General features: G+C 47.9%; 1 protein-coding gene across 1 annotated transcript in view; it reads right to left on the minus strand.

Annotated features, from left to right (window-relative positions):
* scube1 (signal peptide, CUB domain, EGF-like 1) overlaps positions 1-26,170 on the minus strand; it is an 80,261-nt gene extending 54,091 nt beyond the window's left edge. Inside the window, exons 1-3 of the mRNA XM_030114087.1 lie at positions 25,987-26,170; positions 22,943-23,065; positions 12,057-12,182 (exon numbers count right to left, since the gene is read on the minus strand). Coding sequence (XP_029969947.1) covers positions 12,057-12,182; positions 22,943-23,065; positions 25,987-26,074 — 337 coding nt within the window. The 5' untranslated portion in view covers positions 26,075-26,170. The remainder of the gene's footprint in view (positions 1-12,056; positions 12,183-22,942; positions 23,066-25,986) is intronic.
* Between the last annotated feature and the right edge of the window lie 212 nt (positions 26,171-26,382).

Genomic DNA, 26,382 nt, shown 5'->3' on the forward strand with positions numbered 1-26,382 from the left:
AACAGACGAGAACGTCGGCGCCCAGATGAGCCGGCTCGAGGGAATGGAAAGACGTCTGGAGGTCACAGCGACCTGAACTCCGAGCTTTGTTTTCGTTGCACTTCCTCACAGCTGAGCGCTCAGCAGATGTCATTAATAAGAGCGATGGAAGGAGGGACGCGGATCTCTCCCCGTCCGGCCGATCGCCGCCGGCGTTCGGGTATAAACAAAAGGCCGAGGGCCGTTTTGTAAGCTTCAACTGGAGCCCAGCAGCCCGCCTCGCTCCGGCTTGTGTAAACTTGTGTAAAATGTTGTTTAGACACAGCGAGGATGTGTTTCATGCAGGAGAGAAGGACGCTGAAGGGCGAGTCTGAGAGGCTCAAAGGGGAAACAAAACACTTCCACCGCTGACACCAGCCTCTAAATATAGTTTCAGGGTGATTTTATTTAATTCCCTGAAAAGTCCCTGGACGGCGGGAGCTTTAGAAACCTTCAGAAAGGTTGTGGATGAGCTCTGGCTCTGAGCGCACCGGTTTGCATGACTGCTCGCTGTATTTCACATGGAATTATCCCAAAACAAACTCTGCTCCGGCTGTTTGTCTTCATCTATCTCCCCGGCGCTGCGATCCAGCGGAGGACACCGGCGGCTCCTTCCAGAACCGTTTCAACAAAACCATTCATAATGCAATAAAGGACGAGTTCACCCTCCATCATGTTCACAGTCTGTCAGACCAGGACGGCGTTCCTCTCAGGCCATGCGGCGCCGTCTTCTCATTTAACTTCCGTTTCCAGGCAGGAGTTTTGAACCGTTGCTCAGTAATCAGCAGCTCGCTCTGAATATTCAAACCAGTTTACATCGAAGACATAAACACAGCGATCGGCTGTTTCTCAGAAAGCTCGGTTGACCTTCAGCGGAAGGCGAAAGACAAAATGTGGAAGTCGTGAAGGACTGAAAGACCGGGGCAACATATCGGTTCACAAACTTTCACTTTCACAAAAAACTTTCACAATGGAAACATATCAGATCATTTTAAATTCATTCTCAAAAGGTCTCAAAAGGTGTTTTGGTTCAAAAAAGATTTTAAAAAGCCACATTAGCTAAAGGGAGAAATAATACTAAAAAAAACAAACAAAAAAAAAATAATAAAAAATATATGGAAACAAAAAAAAGAATGACTAGAATCTCTTTAGAAAAAAATAATTTAAGGAGTTAAAAAACAAAACAAAACTGCTTTAAAAAGAGCCGAAGTTGATTTAAAAAAACAAAAAAACAAACATAGTTTATTTTCTTAAAAAAATGCTGGAAAAAAAGAGGTTTATGTGTACGAGACTTCGAGGCTCCAGGTAAAACTGATTTGAAAGAAAGTCACAATAAGGTCTCTTTTATTGTGAAATGCTGCAGATCCCTGCTGTAATGGAAGCTTTTTCACTGGGTGCAGCGACAACGGCTCTGCCAACTTCTATTCAGACCAAGACCACGAGCCTGGAGTCAAACTACAAGAAGCTGAAGGATGAGACCAAAGACGAGTGCTCAGAGACGTTTCTGGACTGGACGGACAGAGGGGAGGTGAGGGAATCCGTTCATTCTGTCCCTTCAAACTAACAGTAACGCGTGGAGCGCACGGCTGTGGTTAGGCGCCGGCCGAGCGTGACGTCGCCGAGCGCCCGTCCCGCCCGCTCCGTGTCAGCCCTCTGCGTGACGTCCTGCGGTCCGCGACTCCCCGCCGCCCCTCAGATCTCGCCGGGAAACCGAGAGGGCACGGCGGAAGGAAAATAAACCGGCGGGAGTGCGCCAGACGTTCACGGGGGTCAGCCGGCCGTCGACACATTGAGCCCAGCTGTATCCACGCCAAAGCCAAATAAATACGGACGAATCAAAGGGAAGAGAGCGGCCAAACACGGCACCATTAGGCAATCTTAGACCAATTAGCACCCTGACTTGTTGACATTGTGCATCTGGGAGAGGATGGAGCCGCTTCCTGCAGACTCACGCACACCGAGGGTTCAGATGTTCGGTTCTGTGAAACGTCAGTATTCCGCTGTTTTCTCACGTGAAGTTCGTCATATTTGAACGCCACTGAGTCCTGAGGTCCGTGAAAACCCTTGATAGGGACGTAGATCTGGTCTCAGGGATCGTCTTCCGGCTGCAATCCTGAAGAGCAGCAGCGACTCCGAGCAAGTCCTTCGTCCAGTCACGGCACTACATGTGACTCTAATTAGAGGCGTCAGTGAACTCATCACAGCTGACGGACCGCGCTGACAAATGGACGCCAAGACGCTGCATCTGAGTGTGTGTGAGTGTGTGTGTGTGAGTGTGTGTGTGTCGTCTCCTCTGTAAATCTCCTGCTGAATGAGACACTTGAGGCTGAAGCGCTGTTGAAGGGCGGCGTGAGGAAGGGGGCTCGCGCCGCCGCTTGACAATGGACCGACGCGTCGGCGTCTCAGAGCTCTGTTGATACGGTCACCAGGCAGCTCGGGACGGGATTTACCCTGCGAGTCGGCGATGACAGTCAGCATAAAGCATCAGACGGGCCGCTGACGGGCCGCGCTCCATGAGTCAATGCGCCGGAACGCCACCCGCCGCCGAGAGGAGGGCTAAAAATAACCCCGGCTCACCCGACGCACCAGACCTGAAACTCAACCTGGGGTCTGGACCAGACCTGAAACTAGACCTGGGGTCTGGACCAGACCTGAAACTAGACCTGAACTCAACCTGGAGTCTGGACCAGACCTGAAACTAGACCTGGACTCAACCTGGGGTCTGGACCAGACCTGAAACTTGACCTGGGGTCTGGGCCAGACCTGAAACTACACCTGGGGTCTGGGCCAGACCTGAAACTTGACCTGAACTCAACCTGGAGTCTGGACCAGACCTGAAACTCAGTTCATTCCAGTGACTAACAGGAGGAAGAACCCCCCTCAGAACTCAGGGACCAGGTCTTGTTTTATTGTATGAATCTCTTCACGAGAAATCTTTCTGTTTTCTCTCTTTTCGAGTTGATTTCATTTCCAAACATCCAGAGCAGCAGACTCACTGCTGAGGACCGGAGGAAGCCACTGAACGTCCAGACGGACTGAGTCCGGGAAGCTTGGTGCAGGTTTAGAGATGATCTGGAGCGCATCAGGAAAAAAACACTTGTTGTTGTTGTTGTTTTCTAGAATGAGCGGTCTGAACAGAAACTCCGCTGAGATAAATGAAATGAAATTGCACCTTACGAAATCAACAACCGATGTGCTGCGGGCTTTTAATCCGCGGGGAAGAAAAACATCATGAGGAGCGACATGCTTGTAACAGCAGAGGGATTAAAAGAGGAGGAAATGCCAGGCGCAGGATGTGTGTCCTTATTTACAGCCAAATTAGTTTCAGATGGATATTTAACTCATTCTCTTCCCAGCAGCATCAGAATATAGATCTGCAGGAGCTCTGAGAGCCAAGCTCTCCGTTCAGGAATCACCTCCACCACTTCTTCTGCGGTTCTGGTTCTCCTCTGGACTTCTCTATGAGCCACAGTGCCATTCTTGTTCACTTTCCATGCAAAGAAAATATCCTTAAATCATGTTAAACCTTAATGAAAAATAAAGATTTATTTATTTATTTATTTACACGCTAACAAACAAACAATAAATAAATAAATAAATAAATAAATAAATAAATAAATAAATAAATAAATAAATAAATAAATAAACAAACAAACAAATAAATAAATAAATAAATAAATGGTTCTGCTCTATCTACCAATATATTATGAAATTATTTATTTTCAAACTAATTCTATTTTTAATTGTTTGTCCCATTTCTGTCCACTTCATTTCAGCCGACGCTTCATATAAACATAATCGAAACTTGAGGAAATACAGAAATAATAATGTTTCTCTTTCCTTTAGGGGCAAAAATGTCTTGAAAAGGTTTACTTTTCTTAAATATATCTCCACAAAGCTGAACATGTTTGGAAAAACAGGAAATGATTTCAACATGATGCCTTTGTATTTGAACTGATGCACTCTGGGAAAAACACCGTGAGACAAACTAAACTCTTTCTCTACATTTAAAAACACAATCCAAAGTTAATAAAAGATCTGACTCTGTGCTTCAGAGCGTCTCAGTGCAACATTAAACAGGTAAAGTATTTTAAGTGTGTTTCAAGTCTTCTGTAAACAGGTTTCGTGCCTCTTCAGCCAGAATTCCTCACATAAACACCGAGAGGAAGTGAAGGAGTGGGAGGCTGCAGATTTTTAGACTTTGTGCCTCAAATAAACAGTGATTGTGTTTACTGCCGTTCGGAGCGATCTTTGAAGAAGCGAGAGCACCTCAGGATCATCTGGATTTCATCGGTCTGGGATCGAACGCTCGTCAGATCGAGGCTGAGAGGTTCCAGCAACACTCCGCTCCTCTAAATCTCCGGCCGCGCTCACGCTTGTCACAATAAAACAAACTCTGCTGCGATTTCTGTTTGAAAAGCCGGTTTGTGATGTTTGGACTGCAGTCCGGCTGGACCGCGGGACGTAAGCAGACCGATCACAGTTTCTGTACGTGGAGGAGGAATTCCTGCTGCGTTCATGTGTTTCATTCAAGATGCAGCGACAGCAGCTTCCTGATTGATCACCGGAGCTGCAGTGTGGCTGGATTATCAAAAAAGCTGTTTATGTGTTGTATTATGAAAACAAAATGTATTATTTTAAATATTATTACAAGTTCTATGTATAATGACAGTGCACCTTCCATTGCTTTAAATAAAATTAGCAACACTGAATGTGATAAAGATGATAAGATGACATTAGATGTTTCATTCAATTCTTGTTTCTTTTGTAATTTGGATAAAATACAGTTCAGATACATAAAAGCTGCCCAAACCGCTTTAAAAGTGAAAGGAGGAGGTTAAAAAGGTGATAAACTCAAAGAAATGTTTTTCAAGAAGCAAAGAAAGAAATAATACGTGTATTTATTTTAAATTACTGAACAAAAAAAGACCAAGAGCTGAAAATGGTGGTAGTGATGGTTCAAGAAATCAAAGTAGATCCACAAGTTTAAGGTCAAAGGTTGAAATACTGACCGGGTTTTTCATGTGGGGTTGGGGTCACAGTTAGTTTGTGTGTTTCAGGGTGTGTTCTCACACTGCGTCCACAGCCCTGCTTTAGTTCGGGTCAGTATTTAAAAAATGGCCAAACCGGTGAACTTCGCTGCCTCCGACATAAAACGTAACAAAAGATGAAAGACGAGTGAGCTGTGATCAGAGAGGGCTTCAGTCGCGCTACAGATCAAAGCTGGGCAGAAAACTTCCAAACACGCCATTCTGATATCCCGATGGCGTTATGTATGGTTGCCATGGAAACACGTCGCTCCACCCTGGAGGTGTGTCGGGTTTTACAGACAGGAAGGTCAACCAACTGGTCAGTGTTTGTTGAATTTAGTAAACTATGGTTCCATAAGTTTACTGAATTCCTTTTCCGGCCACTGGCGAGGAGCAGCCACGGTACGGGGCTCCGGGTTGGGGTCAAGGGTCATGATCAGTCTAGGAACACTGGATTTGAGCCTTCTGGACTTCCAATCCCAAGTCTGCTTCTATAATGGAAAGACCACAACTGACCCTGATGTGACGTAGAGAGAATCTGGAGAGCCACAACCCTTAAACCCTAAACCCTGACCCCCTAACCCTGCTAAACTATGACCTTAACCCGATAAAACCCTAAACTCTGACCCGAACCCTAAGAAAGAACCCTAAACCCTAACTGAACTAAACCTCGATGCTAAAACAGTTCCCTCAACAGTAACCCTACCAAACCCTGACCCTAAACCGACTAAACCGTGACCTCACAGAACCCTAACCCTACTAAGCACAACCCTAATAAACAGTAAGCTTAACCCTATGAGACCCTAAACCCTGACCTGAACCCTAACAACGAACCCTAAACCCTAACGTACCTGCCCCTAATACAGTTCCCTCAACAGTAACCCTGCCAAACCCTAACCCTACAAACTGTAACCTAACCCTGCTGAACCCTAACCCTACAAAACCCTAGTTCTACTAGGCCTTAACTTTGACCCCAATAAACCCTGTCCATGACCGCACTAAATCTTAATGCTACTAAGCCCTGACACTAACTCTACTTAATGATAACTCTACGAAACCTGAACACTAAGACAGTTCCCTGAAGCCTAACCCTGCTGAACCCTAACCCTACAAACTGTAACCTAACCCTGCCAAACCCTTACCCTAAGACAGACCCCTGAACAGGAACCCAACCAAACCCTAGCCCTCATAAATCCTAAACCCAAACCCTTCACGAAAAGTCCAAAAACCCCAACATGGACTCGTACCAGGGAGATCCTCACTGAGCTGAGAGCTAAAGACCAAAAAACCAAGAAGAGAAAGAGTAGGGTCTGAGGAATCGGACAGAAAGGAGTCAAAAGAGGAGAGGAACTAGGAAGCAGCAGCTTGGAGCCTCTGCTGGCTCTAATCACACAGATTCTGCCTCTGATTTCACACTTTACTGCCTCGTTTGAACTCAGCAGCCCGCTTTTAATTAGCAGCGCTTCATTACGCACGCATCCAGTCGACATCCAGTAAAGCCGGTCCCCGAGTCGGTCCTGGTTTCCTCTGGCAGGGCCGTAAAGAGCAGGTGATGAGTTCTCACGAGGCTCCGTCCGCACCGACATGTGGCGGCATCCCGTCAACCACGACGGCGAACCAGAAGGCCGGGAGAAAGTAAACAACGGCAGCGAGACGGGATGACGGTGACGGCTTCCCGCCGCCCCGACACGGAAACCTGGAAGCTTCTCAGGGAAAAATCTCTCCCGTTCTTCACCACGAGCTTCGCTTTATGGCTGCTGCCGTCGCGTCCCTGAAAGCAGCAGCTTCACACTGTCACTTTCTGGGAACGCAACACACTGCAGTTCCATCGGCGGCCACCAGGGGCTGATTTAAAACGCTCCTCTGATGGCTGAGCAGCAGTAAAGATTGTGATTGTGACTTCACTGTGGAAGGTTTTTCTGCTCCAAACACGTTGTTTAAAGAGGAAAACATCGGTTTGTTTGGTCCCTCTTTGAAGCCTGTTTGTCACACTAATGAAAAACATGTCGTTCACAAACAATTCAAACCACAGACAGGAAAGCAGTCGGTGGGAAAATGGAGGAACCTCCAGAAATCCGAGAGCTCTCCACAGCGGCGGCGGAGCAGCAGGACGGAGCTGATTCACGATGCCCTGAGCCTGTGCTGATCGATCCAGTCCTGTATTATCGATCTGTCGTTTCACTGCAGAGTCGTCTGGGCTGCTGAACTCAACACTCATGTTTCCATCCGTGACTGAATCACACAGGAAGCTCTAAAAAGCTAAAACTCTACAGGCTTCGTAAGTCTGCTCACTTTCCAATTTGTTCCAGTTTTCAGTCATGTCGTGGAAATAGGCTAAAGTCAGACATTTTATTTTGGCAAACGCAACAACTGCATCCTGAAAGACACGCAGCGTCGGCACTCTCGGTGTTTTACGCTCATACTCCTGTTAAATAAAGTGACACTGGTGCTGAAATAAAACACAAATAGAGAAAAACCCCATTTGCAATCTTTGAAAAGCTCCAGTGGATCCAGTGTGGCGTGCACGCTGCTGACCTCCCACCTGGATTTCCTCTGTGTGTGGGACTGCAGGTGATGACAGCCTCATTTCTTATTTATTCTGCAGGTTATCGAGGGATTAGCACATGCTGGCTGTCAGCCGGAAGTGGGACTTTCCCACATGGGAACTCTGCCAGGATCCAACCGACATGTTAGGATATGCTTGATAAAGCCAACAAAATCAATTCAAGCCTCTTTTTATTCTAATTTTAACTCCATGTAAAAGCTAATAGAGGATAAAATTCAATAAATATCTACTCATGACTGTTGAGATCATTATGCACCAGTGATCGAAAGTCTCATTCTTCAGTTTTGAAATATCTTGTGTCATGTTGTGTGTGTTCCAATGGGAATGAAATAAAATAAATGGTTTAATAAAATGTGACTATCCTGTTTGTGTTGTTCGTTGTGGTAAATGCTGAGAGCAAACGGTGTAATCAGTCACAGGGAAAGAACACGCCGTCCCGCTCCGGGAGCGCCTCGGTTTGGGCCAACTGGCCGTCCAGACGCATGTGGTGACCGCAGGTCTGGACCGTTCTCCACCTGGTTAGAGCTGGAGCGAGAACCGGGATCTACAACCCGGGCTTTGGTTGTTTCACTGAAACAGCCGCAAGAGTTTCAGACGGCTGGTGGAACACAGAACTGCCTGGTGTTCCTGTGACGTGCTGACCTTCAGCTGAATTCTTCTAGAACTCTTCAGATGTTTTTTTTCCACATTACTTCTCAGAGATGGAAGCAGTGATGAAACACATCGCTCACAGAAGAAAATGGCCAAAAGAGTCCTGATCTGACGGACGGCAGGGTCGTCTCGATCCAGTCTGAAGTGTTTTTTGCCTTTTTTTAACTAACTGTATAACAGATGAGTCCAATTCTGATGAGAAAATGATTAAATCTGTGTTTTTTCTGTACATTGTAAAGATAAATGTTCTCAATACAAAGTTATCTACAGTCTTTGGCAGAACAAATAACCTTAAAATGTCTCTTCTGTCCACAGAAGAAGCTTTTCTTCCGACACTCTTCCACAGCGATGCATTTCTTGGTCACTGTTTGAAAACGTTGGTTCAGCTTCAACTTAAAACACAAACCAAAGTTAATTCTTTACAAAATGTGTGGATGGTCTGAACACCTCCAGTAGCAGGAGCAGCAGAGCAGCCTGACAGCATGATGGTGCCTCCGCCATGTTTCGCAGTAGGCAGGGTGAACTTTGTTTTCATGTGTCTGGACAGAAACTCGTCTGCAGGGTAACAGTTACTGCGAAAAGTGTCTTTTTGTTTAGTAAATCCCTGCTTTGAGAGGAGTGGCTCCAGTAATCCAGAACAACATCGTTTGAGTACAAAATGCTTTGTTGAGCTCCAGAGGAAAAACACACGGGCTCATTTCTGCAAATTGAAGCAGGAAATGTCTGGGCTCGGGTAGGATTACATTATGTAACTTTAAGCTAATGTTTGAATTGGGTTAAAGCGTGTTTGAACATGTCTGAAAGTGATGAGTTCTGCCGTTGAAAAGCTCCTCGCTCGCTGGCCTCGTGTCTGCATTCTTCAAATCAGCGGCCGGCGAGCGAGGCGCTCTGATGAAGGATGCAGAGGACGGGAACGGCCGCAGACTCCCGAGGCCGCCGAGACGTTACGAAACGGCTCATCGGAGGCGGCGAGAGTTCACGCATTCTTCAAAAGGATATGTGGAACAGAACACAAGGAGACCTCAGGACTGAGGCTCCACTGAGGACAAAGCCATGAACCGGGAACGCTCCTGGTGGCGCCGTGGAGCCCAGAGATCCTCATCCTGGAAGATGAAACGGTTTGAGTCCGGGAGCCGGGGAGAAGCAGAGCGGAGGCGGTGAACTCCAGCATCTCTGGCCGTGCGTGAGCGCGAAGGGAATCTTGGGTGGTGACGGCAGGGCGTCTTCCCCTCTGCTTTACATCAGCTGTCGGGGAGCCGATCCTGCGAGCTGGATCCGCAACTCAGCGGCCGCTCCGCCGCGATTAGCGCTCAGTCTTTCACTCGGCCTCTCCAAAAGGTTCAAAGAACAAGCTACGGCACTTAGCGGCTGCCAGAACACATCTGGCGGAGACGCCCGGGCGTCCAGAGCGACGCTTCGCATTTGGCTTCCCGTCCGTCAGCGGCCGGAGGACGGACGAGGCGAGCAGAGATACGCGCCGCACGGGGCAGAAAAAACATTAGTCTGGCCGACGGCGAGTCAATAACGCCGCGGCGGCGCGAAGCGGGCCGGATCTGTCAGGAACCGGGCGCCGCAGAGATCTCCAGGAGAACTCTTCAACCCCGGCCGCAGAGCGCAGCGCAGAGCGTGGAAGCCCTCCAAACGATGACAGAGGGACTCCGAGAAACGCAAGCCTGAGCCAGCAGGCTTCACACACACACACACACACACACACACACACACACACACACACACACACACACACACACTCTTAAGCACACAGACAGATGTATCTCGTCACCAGCATGTGCTGAATCAGACGGAGGCTGAACACTCAGACGCTGGGCGGTAGTGACAGATTCACACTCCGAGAACAGATCCGGATCCCCGCCGAGGCCCCCCCATCTGAAGACCCCTCCCACAATCTCAAGCATCAACACACACATTTGTCAGCGAGTGCAGACGCTTTGTCCCGCTGAAACCCGTCCAGACCGAACTCCCGGAGGAGGCAGCGACCGTCCAGCAGGAGGTGATCTGGATCCAGGAGGTGATCTGGATCCAGGAGGGATCTGGATCCAGGAGGGATCTGCACGGGCCGGCTTCACCCGTCACTCCTCACTCAGTCATTTCTACTGGTATAGCTTCGGCTTATCTCACCCCATGGCGGCTGAACGCGGGTGTTGTGATCCAGAGATCACAGACAGTCCGCTTTCCAAAACTACAACGCAACGTCGGACTGAGAAACCTGGACCAGAACTGGTCTAAACCACCGCCAGCATATGAAGAGTCATTTAATTTGGTTCGGGTTCTGTATCAGTAGCAGGTCTATAAGCTGTTGATTCATCACCACTTTGTATTTAAGCCATCATGAGCAGAGCAGCTGGTAGAACAAGTTGTTCTCAAGATGAAGTGGTTCTTTAAAGTTCTAGTTTAAAGTTCTTTAGACAGGACTCGCTACAGACCTGGGACTCCGCTGTCCAGACTTCTTCTACTTCTGGGCCATGCTTTAGTTCAAACAGTGGCACTTTTGGGGGAAAACCTTGAAATAAACGTTTCGAAACATTATCCATCTACCTTATCTATCATTATTGATCAAAGTTCGGTTTTATTTTGTTTAATTCAAGAGTCTGGAGCTGCTGCACTGGACTCGATCAGCCGATCGGGGATCATGTTAGCATTCTGAATAGATGACAGTTGAATCCTTGACCTTAAATTTGTTGCTCCTAAAACGGCTGATCTGTTTAAAAAACCCTTTGATAGCAGCTTAAATGTCGGCCATGTGGAAACATTTCCATCGGTCCAGTCCTCTGATACAAACATCTCAGATCATCTGAGGTGCATCTGAGTTCCATTAAATAAGATTCATTTATTTTGAAGAGTGAAGCAGTGGAGAATGTCAGTTCACTAAGACAGCTAAAGGAACCAATTCTGGATGTTTAAAATAGAGATTAAAACTCTGTTGAGAGAGAAATGCTATTTGACTTTCTCACTTTTCTGTAAAAAAATGTTTTTTTTTCCTTCTTCTGAAGCTTTTCTTCTGTTCCGAATCAGTTTCTTTGGACTCAGTTTATGCTGTGATTATTCTTATTGAACTGATTAAAGAGCTTTAAAGTTAAATTGTGATGTTTTCCTTTGAATTAATTTCCTATCAGCTCAAGCTGTTTACGTGGATCTGTTTCCAGATGTGTCCTTCATTACAAAGTTTAGTTTATTGGAGGATTAAAGTTAAAACAAGCTCAGAAAAGCTCTGACATTTTGAATTAGAAGGTGTTTTACATAATTTTATTAAAGTAAGCTTGAATCAAGTTTAAATACAAAAACATTCAGGGACGATTCAGGACTTCCTTCAAGTTTCTTGCCTCGTCAAAGACGTGAGGAGAAGTTCAGGAAAATCAAAATGAGTGGAGCTCAGGTTCCTGAATGTTTTCCATGAAACATGGAGCTGAAGACGCTCGCGGTGGAGAATCAGCAGAGCTCAACGGGAAAAACACTCCGTCCACACGAACACAGAGCGGAAACAGACTTTAACTTAGCATGATTTAAATAAACTGGAAGTGTTTCAAGTTCATCTCAGTCGAATATATCAGAGGAGCGAGCTGAACTGAGCTGACCTGAAGGGCCGAGAGGCATTTTCCAACATATTTCACAACATAAAAGTAAACAAGACGTTCGTGAGCTGCTCTATGTTTCTATATAAACTGGTGTAAAGGGTCTGGATCTTGCCAGGAACACACACACACACACACACACACACACACACACACACACACACACACACACTGTTAATCTGTATGAAAAGAAGCCGCTCGTACCCAGGCAGTTGTGTCCGTCGTGGGCCAGCATGAAGCCGTCGTAGCAGGTACACCGGTAGTTTCCTGGGATGTTGATGCATTCGTGGACGCAGCCGCCGTTGTAGTCGTTCTCACATTCGTCCATGTCTGGAAGAGAAACACGTCTTTTTATTAAAATGTCTGAAAACAGGTCGGAATATCAATCAAACTCACTGCGGTGTTCGTGAAAACGCTCAGGCAGCAGCTGATTGGCTGTTAGGAAGTAAGTCTGGCCCTAGTTTTTCATTGATGCAATGTCAGAGATTTCGAAGCAGAATCAGTCAGAACATTTCAAAACTATGGACGCAACATGAGCTCTGAACAAGCAGCCTGAAGCTGGACCGGACGGCGCGGCGCTCCAGCACGCCGTCACCGGGCCGCAGCGCCGCAATCAGGATAATGGACGGAAACATGGACGGCGTGTCGATGAATGAATCACCGCCTGCCGCCGCTCCAAATGACAGGGAGCCCAGCATGAGGCCACGCTCTGGACGGCTGGCTTTCTCAGAAAGTGGAGGAAACAGCTGTCAGGTTTCGAAAGGTGAACACACAACACACACACACACACACACACACACACACACATCCTGCTCACGAACACAAACCAGACCTGGACGCTGCGCAGATACATGGATTTCCTCAAGAAAACACCAAAGCGCAGCCAGCAGAGCTGCAGGCATCAGACAAGACGAGACGGCGGCGAGCGCGCCCTTCCCGATCGGACAAGGCCAGATCGATGGCGTGCCGTGCGCCACGGAGCGCCGCAGACGTGTTTACCAGAAGGAAATCAGGCAGGGCCCTGCTCTCCGGCATCGCTGGGATCAGATGAGACCATTAATACGGTCCCGTGGCGTCGGGCGAGCCGGTGCGGATCGTAACCAGAGCCCCGCTTCAAAAAGCTCGGCGCTCGCCAAGCGGCTTCAATTGAGCCGCATGTGTTGGTTTAAAAGAGGGGAAAACATAACAAATGCCAGGAGACAAATCAATGGCAGGGGAGCGGGGCTCTAAAGAACACGAGCCCTGTGTATACACACTCCTCACGGTCATCACTGGCTCGTCCCGAAAGGCATTTGCAACCAATTAGGCAGAGCCTGAATGGGCGGCCGGCGAGAGGAAGCCTGCGTGGACACGTCCACGTGACGTCCCGCCTTCAGCCGGCTCTGGGCTTCGTCCGGGACGGCGGGAGGAAACAGCAGACGAACGCAAAGCTGCAGGTGATTAAAGGCCGTCTGACGGCTTCCAAAGCAGCTGGAGTCACGCTGAGGACGAAGCCGCAGCCGGAGGACCAAACATCAGGGATCGCAAGTAAGATAAGGAGCCATAAAGACTCCACACACTGCGCTCTGCTCCTCATACCTGTAGAAAAGCTGCGATGGCGGATCCCTGACTCTTGACGTGACATTTTCAAGTGAAAACGTAAACCTGACGTAGCTTTTCAGGAGTCAATGCACCTGACAATGGTGCAGAAACAGCTGATGAGGTGGAACTTCTCAAAAACGCTCAAATCTGTGACTCTGTTTCATTTACATCCGACTAGCTCATGTTTTTCCTGCTTTTATTAGCCAATCAAAATCCTCCTCCTTTACATGCAGACATCTCATTTTTAAATCCTCCCCCAGGCTGCAGTTACTTCCAATTATTTGTAATTATACCGAACGCTGTTGCCGAAGTTTGGATCTCTGAGACTGTAGTGGCATCGGTTCAATCCTCAGGCTGTGGTTTGTTTTCTGGAGGTTCAGACTGAATATTTACTCCATTATGGAGCCATTTCTGACCCATTGAAAGTCTCATTAAGTCACATTTTATGTCCATTACAGAATCTGATCATGTATCATGTGATGCTCGGGCTACGTTTTTAAATATTTTCCAGAAAATAAAACCATTATTCACTGCTGGAGTCAGCCTAAATGCTGGACTATGCATAAAACATTTATAATTTCTGAATGACAAAATGTAACATTTAAGGGACTGATAAAAAGTCACCCACGATTTCATTTTGATTCTCCCTGGCTGGTGTAAAAAAAAAATCTTTGAACAACTGAATTACTTTCAATTTTCTGCTATATTTTCATAGTTTGCTGGTAAAATATGATGGATAAGGTTCATATCAGCTATCTCACACGAATCTGTTTGGAGTAACAGTAATAATGATTCACTTTGTTTCATCCTTCCAGTTCCATGTTTTCCTGCAATCTAGATAATCAACCATATTCAGAATTTTTTTTACAATTTTAATATTCTAGTTATATGACTTAAAACAAACACAGATAATTGAAGTTCTGAATATTGTATACTGATTTATTTATCTCTAATTTAATTCTAGTTTTGCAAATGAAGTTCAACAATAATCCCAAATAAACATTACAAACTTTTATTTTTTTATCCCCTCAAGTGCCATATTTTGATCAGAATATATTACATAATAAAGAGCGGCCTGCTGGAATTAAAATAAAGAGAAATTAAAGCCACAGCACTTCAATAAAACCCGGATGTTAGAAAATTAATAATTTTCAGGGTAGACACAAGTTAAGTGTGAGATGCATTAGTTTAGAGTTAAATGAGTGAGATTAGACTTAAAGGAAATTAATGAGTTTAGAGTTAAATGCATGTGTTTAGAATTGAATGAATGAGTTTAGTTAAATGACTAAGTGCAGAGTTTCATGGATGAGTTTAGAGTTAAATAAATGACTTTAGAGCCAAATGCAATCAGCAGGACCAACAACAAGCTGAACAACAAGCTAATGCTAATGTAGCTTCATATCTTCTGACACTACACTGACACTTATCTTGACTATATTAATTAAAACATACATTCTGATACACAATAACAGTTAGCCATGAGAACAGTAGGCGTGCATGTGGTGCTAGCTCATGCTAGCAATAGCTGCACTGTGTTCATGTTTTCCTGCTCCGTGGTTTTGCCGAGTCGTTCCCACAGCTGAGACGACTGAAGTCATTCGCTAAACTTTAAATGCTTTTACAAGTGAAAATGTGCCGACGTCAGCCTCCGGTGAAAACCCTGAATATGAATGAGGAGAGCGAGGTGGAAAGACGTCCCGGACATCTGCTACACATCAAGTGACCGTGTTCTCAGGCCGCGGTCGGCGGCTGATTGACAGTCTCATTGAGACACTTTAACGCTGGAGCTCCAAACAAAAACCATGGAGCTGACAGACGCTAGCAGACGTTTCCACTCGGTGCTGTCCCAGAATAACAAACCACAAGTGCTGATTCACAGGACGGGATGACAGGACACCACCGGGAGCGACGTGAGTGAGCGTCCACATGCTTCATCACGCCGCATGACTCGGGCTAGGAGCGCGGCTAGCTGCGCCGTTAGCGACGAGCCGCAGACCCGTGGTCGTTTCCATGGCCTTGGACAAGTGTTTGCATTTCGTTGTGCTTTCAAAACCCACACGGATAAACCTTCGGTGTGAGTAAAACACCGAACCTCCACCCTGAATGACATTTCCACGGTTAGGAATCGACTCGGATGCTAGCATGAGGTCGCTGTGTCTATATATAAAACCTGCGCCTCGGCGAGTCTGACCTGCTCCACTGAATGTGAGGCAGACGGAGACGATGGAGGGAGGGAGGAGGAGGCGCGCCATGGATTCAGGATGGGCTGGATCCAGTCCTTGGGGTGCGTGAGCGGAGCTACGTCGGTCCTCGGGCAGCCAGTGAGGAGCGCGGCGGGCTGATGACGGAGGCGCAGACGCCAGGCAGACAATGCCCTAGTAATTGTCTGCCACTTCCTCCGTCTGGCCCTCCCACCTGTTCCCGTCTCCCGTCCTTCCCACGAGATGCCCTTCCTCCTCCTCGGTCTGTAAAGCAGGTCAGGCGCTTGTCAGGCGAGACGAAGCTGGTCTCCAGATGACGAGACGCCGTTCAGGACGTCCTCCCACTTCAGGAACAAATACAGTCTGAGGCAGCATCCCAAGCTAAAAATCATTCAGGTGGAGGAATGTTCTCAGATTACTGCCTGCTCTTCCTCTTCCTGTATGGGTGTTAGGAGCGTATTTAAATATATGCATTTATGACTTTCAAATCGCGTCTGTGTCAGTGTCTAGATTGCTTCTCACTGTGACGGACTGTCCTCTCATCCACTGCACAGATACTTTAATCAGTGTAACTGTCATTGCCTTTATGCTTACATGTATCCAAACGTGTTAGGGTTAAGTGATTGGCCGTCAGTCCAACAGAAGGCACAGCCCTAAATCAACACATTGGATAAAGACTAAGACTAAGATTGTATTTTGTTAAACTCAAGACAGAGGATGAACTTGTTTATTCACACATCATGTAGCTGCAGGGATTCACTGCAGACGACCTGTAGAGCCACTCGGCCCCACAGGCCTGGGGTTTGGATTTACCCACACCAGACGACTTTCTACACTGCAGATCATTAGATGCACGAGGAGCACTTGAGCCTGACAAACACTTTGCTCTGCCACACATGGCCTCTGAGAGACTCTCGAGGTGTCCTGTGGTGTCTGTCTGGCACCCAGACGTCACCAGCACATCATCTGAGACCTTCCAGCCGGGGCTATATCCAGCACTCCTGTGCTGTCCCCATATCAATATTCCAAACTGATATGGAAAAATAGCCAAACAATGTGTCTGAGACACATGAAACACCAACATCAATACCTGGCATCCCAATAAGATAAGCCACGGGGTTTATTTTATCCTGTTTGTTCCAAGGTAAGTTGATATCTTATCTAATTGTAGCAAATTCAACCTTACTCTTCATGTCCATTGTATTTTGTGGTTATTTTCTATTTTGGTGTTACTCCTTACAGCAATTTGAGTTTCAAAACAAAACTTTGTTTCAGATCCTTTTTGTAATGAAAATATATTTAAATATGCATCTTCCTGACTGGTTTCTTCCTCTTTGGCACAACATGTACAAATTCCACATTGAGTTCTGAAACATTCTGGATAAGCCTCAAGGGTGATGAATGTGTTTCTGAAATGACATGAACCAGATATGAACACGATACACTGACTCAGTGTGTTCAGCAGCAGAACCTCTGCAGAGACTCCTCATCCAGAGGTGTGTGAACGCATTAAACTGAAATATTAAATAATGAGTCAGATAAAAAGCTTGAATTAATGACAAACTCTATGCATCACTGCAGCCTCAGTTCTTTCCAACAGTGTTGCCACTGTTCAAATTGACATTTTTCTCCACCTGCTCCAAACTTAATTAGCTGCTTTGGCTCACAGATAAAACCTTTGGACTGAGACTTCCACACACTGAAGAAATAAAGTGTTTGTGCGAGCGGGGAGGCTGGAGCTTCGGTGTTAAAGCGCATAATGGGAGCGGGGAGAAGAGGCTTCTATTCAGAGCAATGGGCGGCCTTGATGAAGACCAATCAATTAGCCAGCAAGTGACAATTGCTGAGTAAACACAGGGGCTGAGTTTGCAGGCCTCTGACAGCTCTGTGGCAACCGGCCAGATCACCCTGAAAGAAGCGGGATGCTAACAGACCACTGGAGCTCCAGCCCAGCCTCCGTCACCTTCACCTTTCTGTGACCCATAACACAATCAAAGCATTAGCTACTTCATTAGCATTAGCATTAAGAGAGATGGAGCACTCTCAAACAGACAGGCCCCATTGAAATAAGTTATTGGTTTCTTTTCATGGGGTCCGTTGGTACAACTACAAGTATTCAGGGAGTTTAGGGGACTCAAGGGCCGACACTGGGGACAGCCAGGATATGAACAAACAGCCGCTTTCATTTCGAAATCTCTTGAAAGTCCAAGGATTCAAACCAGAAACGGTTGTTTTGATTCACGTCACTCTTGAACCTTCAACATCCTCTCAGGAGGGTCTCTATCTGGAGCAGTTGTGCCTCAATTCTATGTCATTAAATCATAACATTGAAGGTTCAATTCCCTTTTGCCCCCTGACCACCTGTCAAAGTATCTTTGGGAAAGACACAGAACCTGACACTGCTCACGAAATATGAACGGGTGAATGTGATTTACCATCTAAAGTACTTTGAAACTCCTGAAGCAGTTGAGAAATACGATAGAAGTGAAATCCAGAAACGATCCTGAAGTCTAAAAAATTTTAGAACTGGGTTCTTTAAAAGGTCTGAAAAGATGGGGAGTCTTCTAACAAAATCCAGACTCCTGAAACTAGACTTGGGACTATTCTAAAAGTAGATTTTCAGCTATCAGGTTCTTTAATGAGGAGCAGTTTTAGTTCAGGGGACGAACTGCTATTCAGATCAGGCTTTTTACTTTCATGATGTTGGTTGGTTGATTGGCTGGTTGATTGGTTGGTCAGTTGATTGGTTGGTTGGTTGATTGGCTGGTCGGTTGGTTGGTTGGTTGGTTGGTTGGTTGGTTGGTTGGTTGGGTGGTCGGTTGATTGGTTGATTGGTTGGTTGGTTGTTTGGTTGCTTGATTAGCTGGTCGGTCGGTCGGTCAGTCGGTCAGTCGGTCGGTTGGTTGGCCAAATTGTTTGTTTGGTTGGTTGATTGGTTGTTTGCCTGGTTGGCTGGATGGCTGGATGGCTGGCTGGTAGTATGGTTGGTTGGTTGGCTGGTTGATTGGTTGGTCAGTTGGTTGGTTGGTTGGTTGATTGGCTGGTCGGTTGGTTGGTTGGTTGGTTGGTTGGTTGGTTGGTTGGTTGGGTGGTCGGTTGATTGGTTGATTGGTTGGTTGTTTGGTTGCTTGATTAGCTGGTCGGTCGGTCGGTCAGTCGGTCAGTCGGTCGGTTGGTTGGCCAAATTGTTTGTTTGGTTGGTTGATTGGTTGTTTGCCTGGTTGGCTGGATGGCTGGCTGGTAGTATGGTTGGTTGGTTGGCTGGTTGGCTGGATGGTTGGCTGGTTGGCTGTTTGGCTGGATGGCTGGCTGGTTGGTTGGTGGTTGGCTGGTTGGTTGGTTGGTTGGTTGGCTTGTTGGTTGGTTGGATGATTGGTTGGTTGGTTGGTTGGCTGGTTGGTTGGCTGGTTGGCTGGTTGGTTGGCTGGTTGGTTGGATGGTTGGCTGGATGGCTGGTTGGTTGGCTGGATGGTTGGCTGGTTGGTTGGTTGGTTGGTTGGTTGGTTGGCTGGTTGGTTGGTTGGTTGGATGGCTGGCTGGTTGGTTGGCTGGATGGTTGGCTGGTTGGTTGGTTGGTTGACTGGTTGGCTGGTTGGTTGGATGGTTGGCTGGATGGCTGGTTGGTTGGCTGGATGGTTGGCTGGATGGTTGGTTGGTTGGTTGGTTGGTTGGATGGCTGGCTGGTTGGTTGGCTGGATGGTTGGCTGGTTGGTTGGTTGGCTGGTTGGTTGGCTGGTTGGTTGGATGGTTGGCTGGTTGGCTAGATGGTTGGCTGGTTGGCTGGATGGCTGGCTGGTTGGTTGGTTGGTTGGATGGTTGGCTGGTTGGTTGGTTGGTTGGTTGGATGGTTGGCTGGTTGGTTGGTTGGTTGGTTGGATGGTTGGCTGGTTGGTTGGTTGGTTGGATGGTTGGTTGGCTGGTTGGCTGGCTGGTTGGTTGGTTGTTTGGTTGTTTGGTTGGTTAGTTGGTTGGTTGGTTGGCTGGTTGGTTGGTTGGTTGGTTGGTTGGCTGGTTGGTTGGTTGGTTGTTTGGTTGGTTGGTTGGTTGGCTGGTTGGTTGGCTGGTTGACTGGTTGGTTGGTTGGCTGGTTGGTTGGTTGGTTGGTTGGATGGTTGGCTGGTTGGTTGGTTGGTTGGTTGGTTGGATGGTTGGCTGGTTGGCTGGCTGGTTGGTTGGTTGTTTGGTTGTTTGGTTGGTTAGTTGGTTGGTTGGTTGGTTGGCTGGTTGGTTGGTTGGTTGGTTGGATGGTTGGCTGGTTGGCTGGCTGGTTGGTTGGTTGTTTGGTTGTTTGGTTGGTTAGTTGGTTGGTTGGTTGGCTGGTTGGCTGGTTGGTTGGCTGGGTGGTTGGTTGGTTGGTTGGTTGGCTAGTTGGTTGGTTGGTTGTTTGGTTCGTTGGTTGGTTGGTTGGTTGGTTGGTTGGCTGGTTGGTTGGTTGGCTGGTTGGTTGGTTGACTGTCTGATTCTCTTTAGTGTCTGGTCTTTGTGCTGTAACTTTCTGTCCTTATCCTTGAACTTCTGTGATCCATGCAGATGTTCTGCATCACCGAGTCTGGTTCTGCTGATGGTTCTCTTTGTGAAGAGAGAACTTCATCTGTTTTATTGCTAACTCAATTATCAAGGGTTTTTTTTTGCCTCTGCTGTATTAATATACAGGTATTAATATACATGTACATGTGACTGTTAAATTTGAATTTAAGGTGCAGTGCTTTGATATTTAATGCTTTGTGGATTTGTGACGTTCTGCCTTGAGCCTTAAAAAACCCTGATGTCTGTTTAATTCCAGATGATTCATCCTATCAAAACCTTTTGGTAGTGCAAACAGCTACGCTATCAACAGTTTTCCTCTATCTTTCCGTGAACTGCCAGACAAGTCTGGCACTGTTCTGCACACACACGGGAACATGTGCCGCTCCTCCCACACACTCTTCATTTGACAGCGCGGGGATAAAAGTTCACATTTTTCCACAACAAGCCGGCAGTATCAACTTGTGGAAAAAGTCTTTAGAGGAGGCAGCGTTCATAATCAGCGGATCAGATTTCAGCGGCGGGCCGCTTTAGAGAGAGTGCTAATGCTTCAAGAGAAGGGATCCAGCGAGGACGGAGCTCTGGTGGAGGAAGCCGGGAGATAAGGGACAGGAAACGACCAGGGCTCGACGCCTGTCGCCGTGACGGGAGCCTAATCCAGGCTGAACCGGGATCAGCTGGCGGCCTGACAGACAGCAGGGCTTCGTCTGCGATGGTCCCACGGCCCGAAAGGGAAGACTGGGAACTGCTGATGGTTTTAGGGAGAAGCACCGTTCACCACTCCGTCGTCCTCCATCGTCCCAAATCACCAGAAATAAAGTGAAACGCGTCTTTCAGTGAATGGCTGAACACCGTAGTCACCTCACAGGTCAGACTGAACTCCCAGCTCATTATTTTACTTCATTTTTTATCTATTTGCACTTGTGTTTATTCTGTTTTTTCTTTCCCAAGCGATTTAAGCTGTTTCAGCTGCTCCAATCTGACTCGCCAAAACACCCCCAAAAAAAGAAATTAACAAATTTCTTAAGAGTAGCGAACACTGATGCTACCTGATGGCTAGCAAACTAGAAATAGCATGAGGGTTAGTTTGGAAAAACATGCATCCTGCATCCGAGAAGGTTTTTTTTGGGACATTTCACTATACTTTGCACCAGAAGGTTCCATTAAAACTGGACTCATGCTGAGATTGTAGTCATTTTTGGTGGTCATTGTTTGGTTTTTATGAAAATATAGATGGAAAAACTTTAAATTCCATTTAGCTTCCACGTCCTTCTGTCCAGGCCTCTGTGTTTCCCCACAGCGCCTGGATCTCCTCCATCTTTACTGACTGTACCTGCCCTGACGCCCTGCAGGTCTGGAGCTTAATCTGAGCGGGCAGCAGATCCGACCTGCTCCGATCAGACGAGGGATGAGCGATCGCAGCGTCAACTGGTGACAGAGTCAATAAAGTCAGAGCGCTGCTGGGAAGCCGTGGATAAGAAGAGCGTGACAAACGCCCCCGTGTTATCTAATTCATAACGATCGGCGCTCTGCAGCGGCGGCGGCGGCCGCAGGGCGGGGCGACGACCTGCAGGATGCCGAGGAGGACAGCCGGTCCAGGTGCTTCCAGGAAGACCACGGCCGCTAATGGCGCCGGCACGGCAAAGTGGCCCCTAATTCCTGTTGATGGAAAACACAGGCGGCCAATTACGGCGGCCATATCTAATCACCCGGGTCAAAGGTCAACTCCCGTCCTCCATCTGTCTTCATTTGGCATCCCTGTCACGAGCTGTTGCTTCATCAGCGAGGGGGCGGGAGAGGCTGAGAGATGTTAGAGCGTACAGTCTCACACACACACACACACACACACACACTGAGTGGTGATGTAATGAGACACAGTTGACATTGAAGCGCTCGTCTTTGGCGCACTGTGATGGGAATGCCTGTCTGAGGCGGAGTGGTGAATGGAGGCCGAATGGAAGGCTCGGATCAGCTCGGCTCGGATCAGCTCGGCTCGGATCAGATCAGATCGGATTTTTGACATTGGATTGATTATACTGTATTTCATATTGTTTCCTACTGCCTCAGATAATATTTTGTGTTTGCATCATCTATTGAATTCCATCTTGTTTCTGGATTTGTGACGGGATCACATGACACTGAGCTGTAGAATACACTGATACTGTCACATCAAACCGTGTTATAATGTGTCGTATTTCACTGAACTGTCTCCCAGTGTAATACAAGACGGTAACTGGAGTTCATTTTTTAGCACATTTCCACTGACCGATCAGCTCCCGCAGCACTTCGCCCTGTTAGCCACGTTCATCAATATCGATCATATGATATCATACTGTGATTACAGAGTACTCAGGCTTGTGTATAATTTCACCATGCGCTCCATAACGTCTCAGGTTCTGTCATATGAGTCTGCCTGACGTGTTGATGGTGGATTCTGTTCTGACTCCACAGTATCGCGCTGAGGCAGAAGTGAGTGGAGGTCGTCCACTTCCTCCCCGTTAATTAGGACGCCCTGCATGCGTGTGTGTGTGTGTGTGTGTGTGTGTGTGTGTGTGTAAGGGGTGTCTCAGAACAGCTGTCTGACCCAGCGTTGGGTCCCTGGACCTTCAGACTGACTGCAGTTTGTCTCTGACACCTGTGAGCAGGTGAGTTATCGGCGACACAGTAATCCTTTACTAGAAGCAAACGGGATGAAGCTCTGAGGACGTCTGCTTCAGGAACTCAGACAACAGCTGGACACCCCGGCGTCCTTCTCGTCCCTCTGAGACAGGTCGGGCCACTCACCCTCGCACTGCTTGCCGTCGCCCTTGTATCCCGGCTTGCAGATGCAGTTGTAGGACTTGGCCGTGTTCTGGCAGAGCGCGTCGATGTGGCAGTCGTCCGAGCCCTCCGCGCACTCGTCCGCATCTGCAAACACACACGCCAACGTCAATATCCAATCAGAGCCCGGCTCCCCGAGGAGCCCGCGCCTCCCCGTGCCCGGGATCGATGCTCCGGGAGAGCCTGTGAACCTTGGAGCACGGCGGCAGAGGAGGAGGCGGAGCTGGACTCAGGACTCTCACTGGCCCTCTGACGGGCCGCAGACCATGACTTGAGCCACTGATCTTATGTCACATGGCAGGAATGTATGGATGAATCATTGCAGCCAACCAACCAACCAATCAATCAACCAACCAATCAATCAACCAACCAACCAACCAACCAACCAACCAACCAATCAATCAACCAACCAACCAACCAATCATCTAACCAATCAACCAATCAATCAACCAATCAATAAAGACATCAATCTATCAGTCCTGCATCCATCCATCCATCATCCATCCATCCATCAATCCAACCATTCATCAATTCGTCCAATCAACTATCCATCTGTCCACTTACACCATCATACACCATTTATTAATCGTCCATCCATCATCCATTCATCCGTCCATCATCTATCATCCATCCATCCATCATCCATTCATCCATCCATCCATCCATCATCCATTCATCCATCCATCCAGCGATCCATCCATCCATGCGTCAGTCTTCCATTCCCCATCATCCATCTATGTATCCACCATCCATCCATCCATTTATCCATCCATCCATCCATCCATGCATCCATCACTCATATCACGAACCTTTCAGACTGTCTTGTTCTCAGAAGTTCATTGTGTAAAAATCCACACTGACTCCCACCCTGCAGTCTGAAATGTGTCTAAATATCCGGTTCTGTGTGATTTACTTCATGAGTGTCTTCACTGAAATGTGGAACACAGTCAAATGACTGTAATCACCTCATTTACACATGCTGTGTTGTTTCTTTTCCTGTATAATTTCCCAGCTTAAAGTCACCTTCTCACTCTGCTGCTTCACTCTGATCATTTGTTCCTCCATGTTTGGTTCGGTCCACTGCTCCTCCAGTCTGAGCCCGGTCCAGAGTCCCTCGCCCGCCAGCTTTCTGGCAGGATGTAATCACGCCCAGTGAGGCTGGTCTAATCCCAGGACTCATTGGCAGGGGGGCGTCAGGGTCTCCTGATCGATGGGGTTATTGACGGAGGGGCTGGTCACATCTGGGGCTCTGCTGTCCCACAGCACCGTGCACAAACACAGCAGCGAGGACCGGAGGCCGGTGGCGCTCCGCCTGGCCCTCCGCCCGGCTCGCCGCACAAAGGCAATAAATAAACCATAAAACGGAACTTCACAATAAATATTTTCCCTGTTTAATAAAAGCCAAACACTCTTTTATTTGAGAAGGGAAGGAGGGGGAACCGGGTCGAGTCGGGAAGAAGAAAATCCCACTTCCATGTGGGAAAAATGCAGACGAACGCTGCTGAACTGGAAGATTTAAAGAGCTTATTGAAGCGAATGAGACACAGAGAAATCCTGTTTCCTGTGATCGACGTCTTCACAGTTCAAGTCGAATCAGCTCAATTAGCCTCATAATTCAAATTTAACTAACAGCAACACAGTGATATCCATGATGGCAGAGCAGTGGTGGAACATGGAAAACCACAGAAGCGTGTAATCTGATTACCTCCTCTTGGTTCTGACCCAGTAAATAAATAAATAAATACACAAACTGAACAATTCGAAAGAGTTTCACTGAGAAGTCTAAATGATGTGAAAATTTCATTTTTTCCACTTTAGGGTGTGTACCTCCTGGTCCTTGGTCCTTCCCCAGCTGGGAGACCCAAAAGTCCAACTTCTGTCCTGCAGACCAGCAGGTTGAAGTCTGTGAGACTTTTACAGGGTTTTATTTTGAAGGACAGCTGGTGAGGTGTGAGAGGTGGTGGATGACCCTTAAGGTCATTTTTCCTCACAAATGAGCAACTTTTTCAGCTCCTAGCCAGCGGCGTGTCTTATTATTCTGCAGGGAACCGGTGGACAGTTCTCCCTTGTCTTCCGCGCGCTGTGCGCCCCGCGCGCTCCCGGCCGGCTCGGCGGCGCAGGGGTCGATACTGCCCGCTCCTCCTGGGACCGCTGAGCCTCCTGCCGCCTCCACCTCCTCACATTTACATACACACTAATCCTCCTCCTCCTGCTCCTGCTCCTGTCCTCCAAGCCCCGGGGACAAGATGCTCTGCGGCGGAGTGAAAAGACCCCCGCTTCCTCCGTTAAATCATTTTGCGCCGCTTTGCCCTCTCTCTCTCTCTCTCTCTCTCTCTCTCTCTCTCTCTCTCTCTCTCTCTCTCTCTCTCTCTCTCTCTCTCTCTCTCTCTCTCTCTCTCTCTCTCTCTTTCTTGCCTTCTTCCCAGTTAAGTGGGGGTTGAAATATGAAAACAGGCAGCTCTCTCACTCCAAATCAAAGCAAATGAGTGCTTAACCTGGAGATCAAGCTGCGGTTTCCGACTGAAACTGACCTTTGCGCGCAAGGAAACAGAAGTTGCAGTGAAGTCTGGGTCGGTGTGCGCATCGCGGGCAGTGAGGCTGAGAGAGACGCGCTGATATGAAGCAGACTTCCAGGGCACAATGTCACGGATTCACTGAACCGCCACATTAAACCGGCGGAACGCGCTCGCCGCCGCCGCCGTGCGCAAAGGGCGAGTTTTTCGGTGCCGAAAGTGTCGCCCTCGCATCCAAACGGGCGCCGATCCCCCATCACGTGCACGCAACTGTCCCGAAAATGTGAATAAACCAAGTTGCAACGCGTTTGTGTCACGAAGCGAACGGCGCGCGCGCAACCTCGGGTGCCTGGAAGTGTCCGCGGATCCCCCCGGAGTTTCCGCTCCGCCGCGAGCCGGTGAGGCTGGGACTCATCAGGAGGAGCCGCGCAATGGCTGACAATACCGGAGGACGAGCGAGGACCGGGGAGAACGGGGAGAACGGGGAGCGCTTACCTGGCAGGCCGACATTCCCCATCACCCCGCAAGTATTTATGAGGAGGATAAACAAACAAACGTCCCGGGAAAAACAAGCGCTCCCCATGCTGACAGCGCTGCGAGGATTCAGCGGGGCTTTTCTGGGGGCTTGCGCCGGACTGAGGTGTGTGTGTGTGTGTGTGTGTGTGTGTGTGTGTGTGTGTGTGTGTGTGTGTGTGTGTGTGTGTGTGTGTGTGTGTGTGTGAAGTGCGCGTGTGGATGTGTGACTGTGTGTCTCTGATAGGGGAGAGAGGGAGGAGGAGGACCGCTTCTCCTGGAGAGAGAGAGAGAGAGAGAGAGAGAGAGAGAGAGAGAGAGAGAGAGAGAGAGAGAGAGAGAGAGAGAGAGAGAGAGAGAGGAAGAGAGAGAATGCAG

Source organism: Salarias fasciatus, chromosome 17 (assembly GCF_902148845.1).
Source record: "Salarias fasciatus chromosome 17, fSalaFa1.1, whole genome shotgun sequence".
Lineage (NCBI taxonomy): Eukaryota > Metazoa > Chordata > Actinopteri > Blenniiformes > Blenniidae > Salarias > Salarias fasciatus.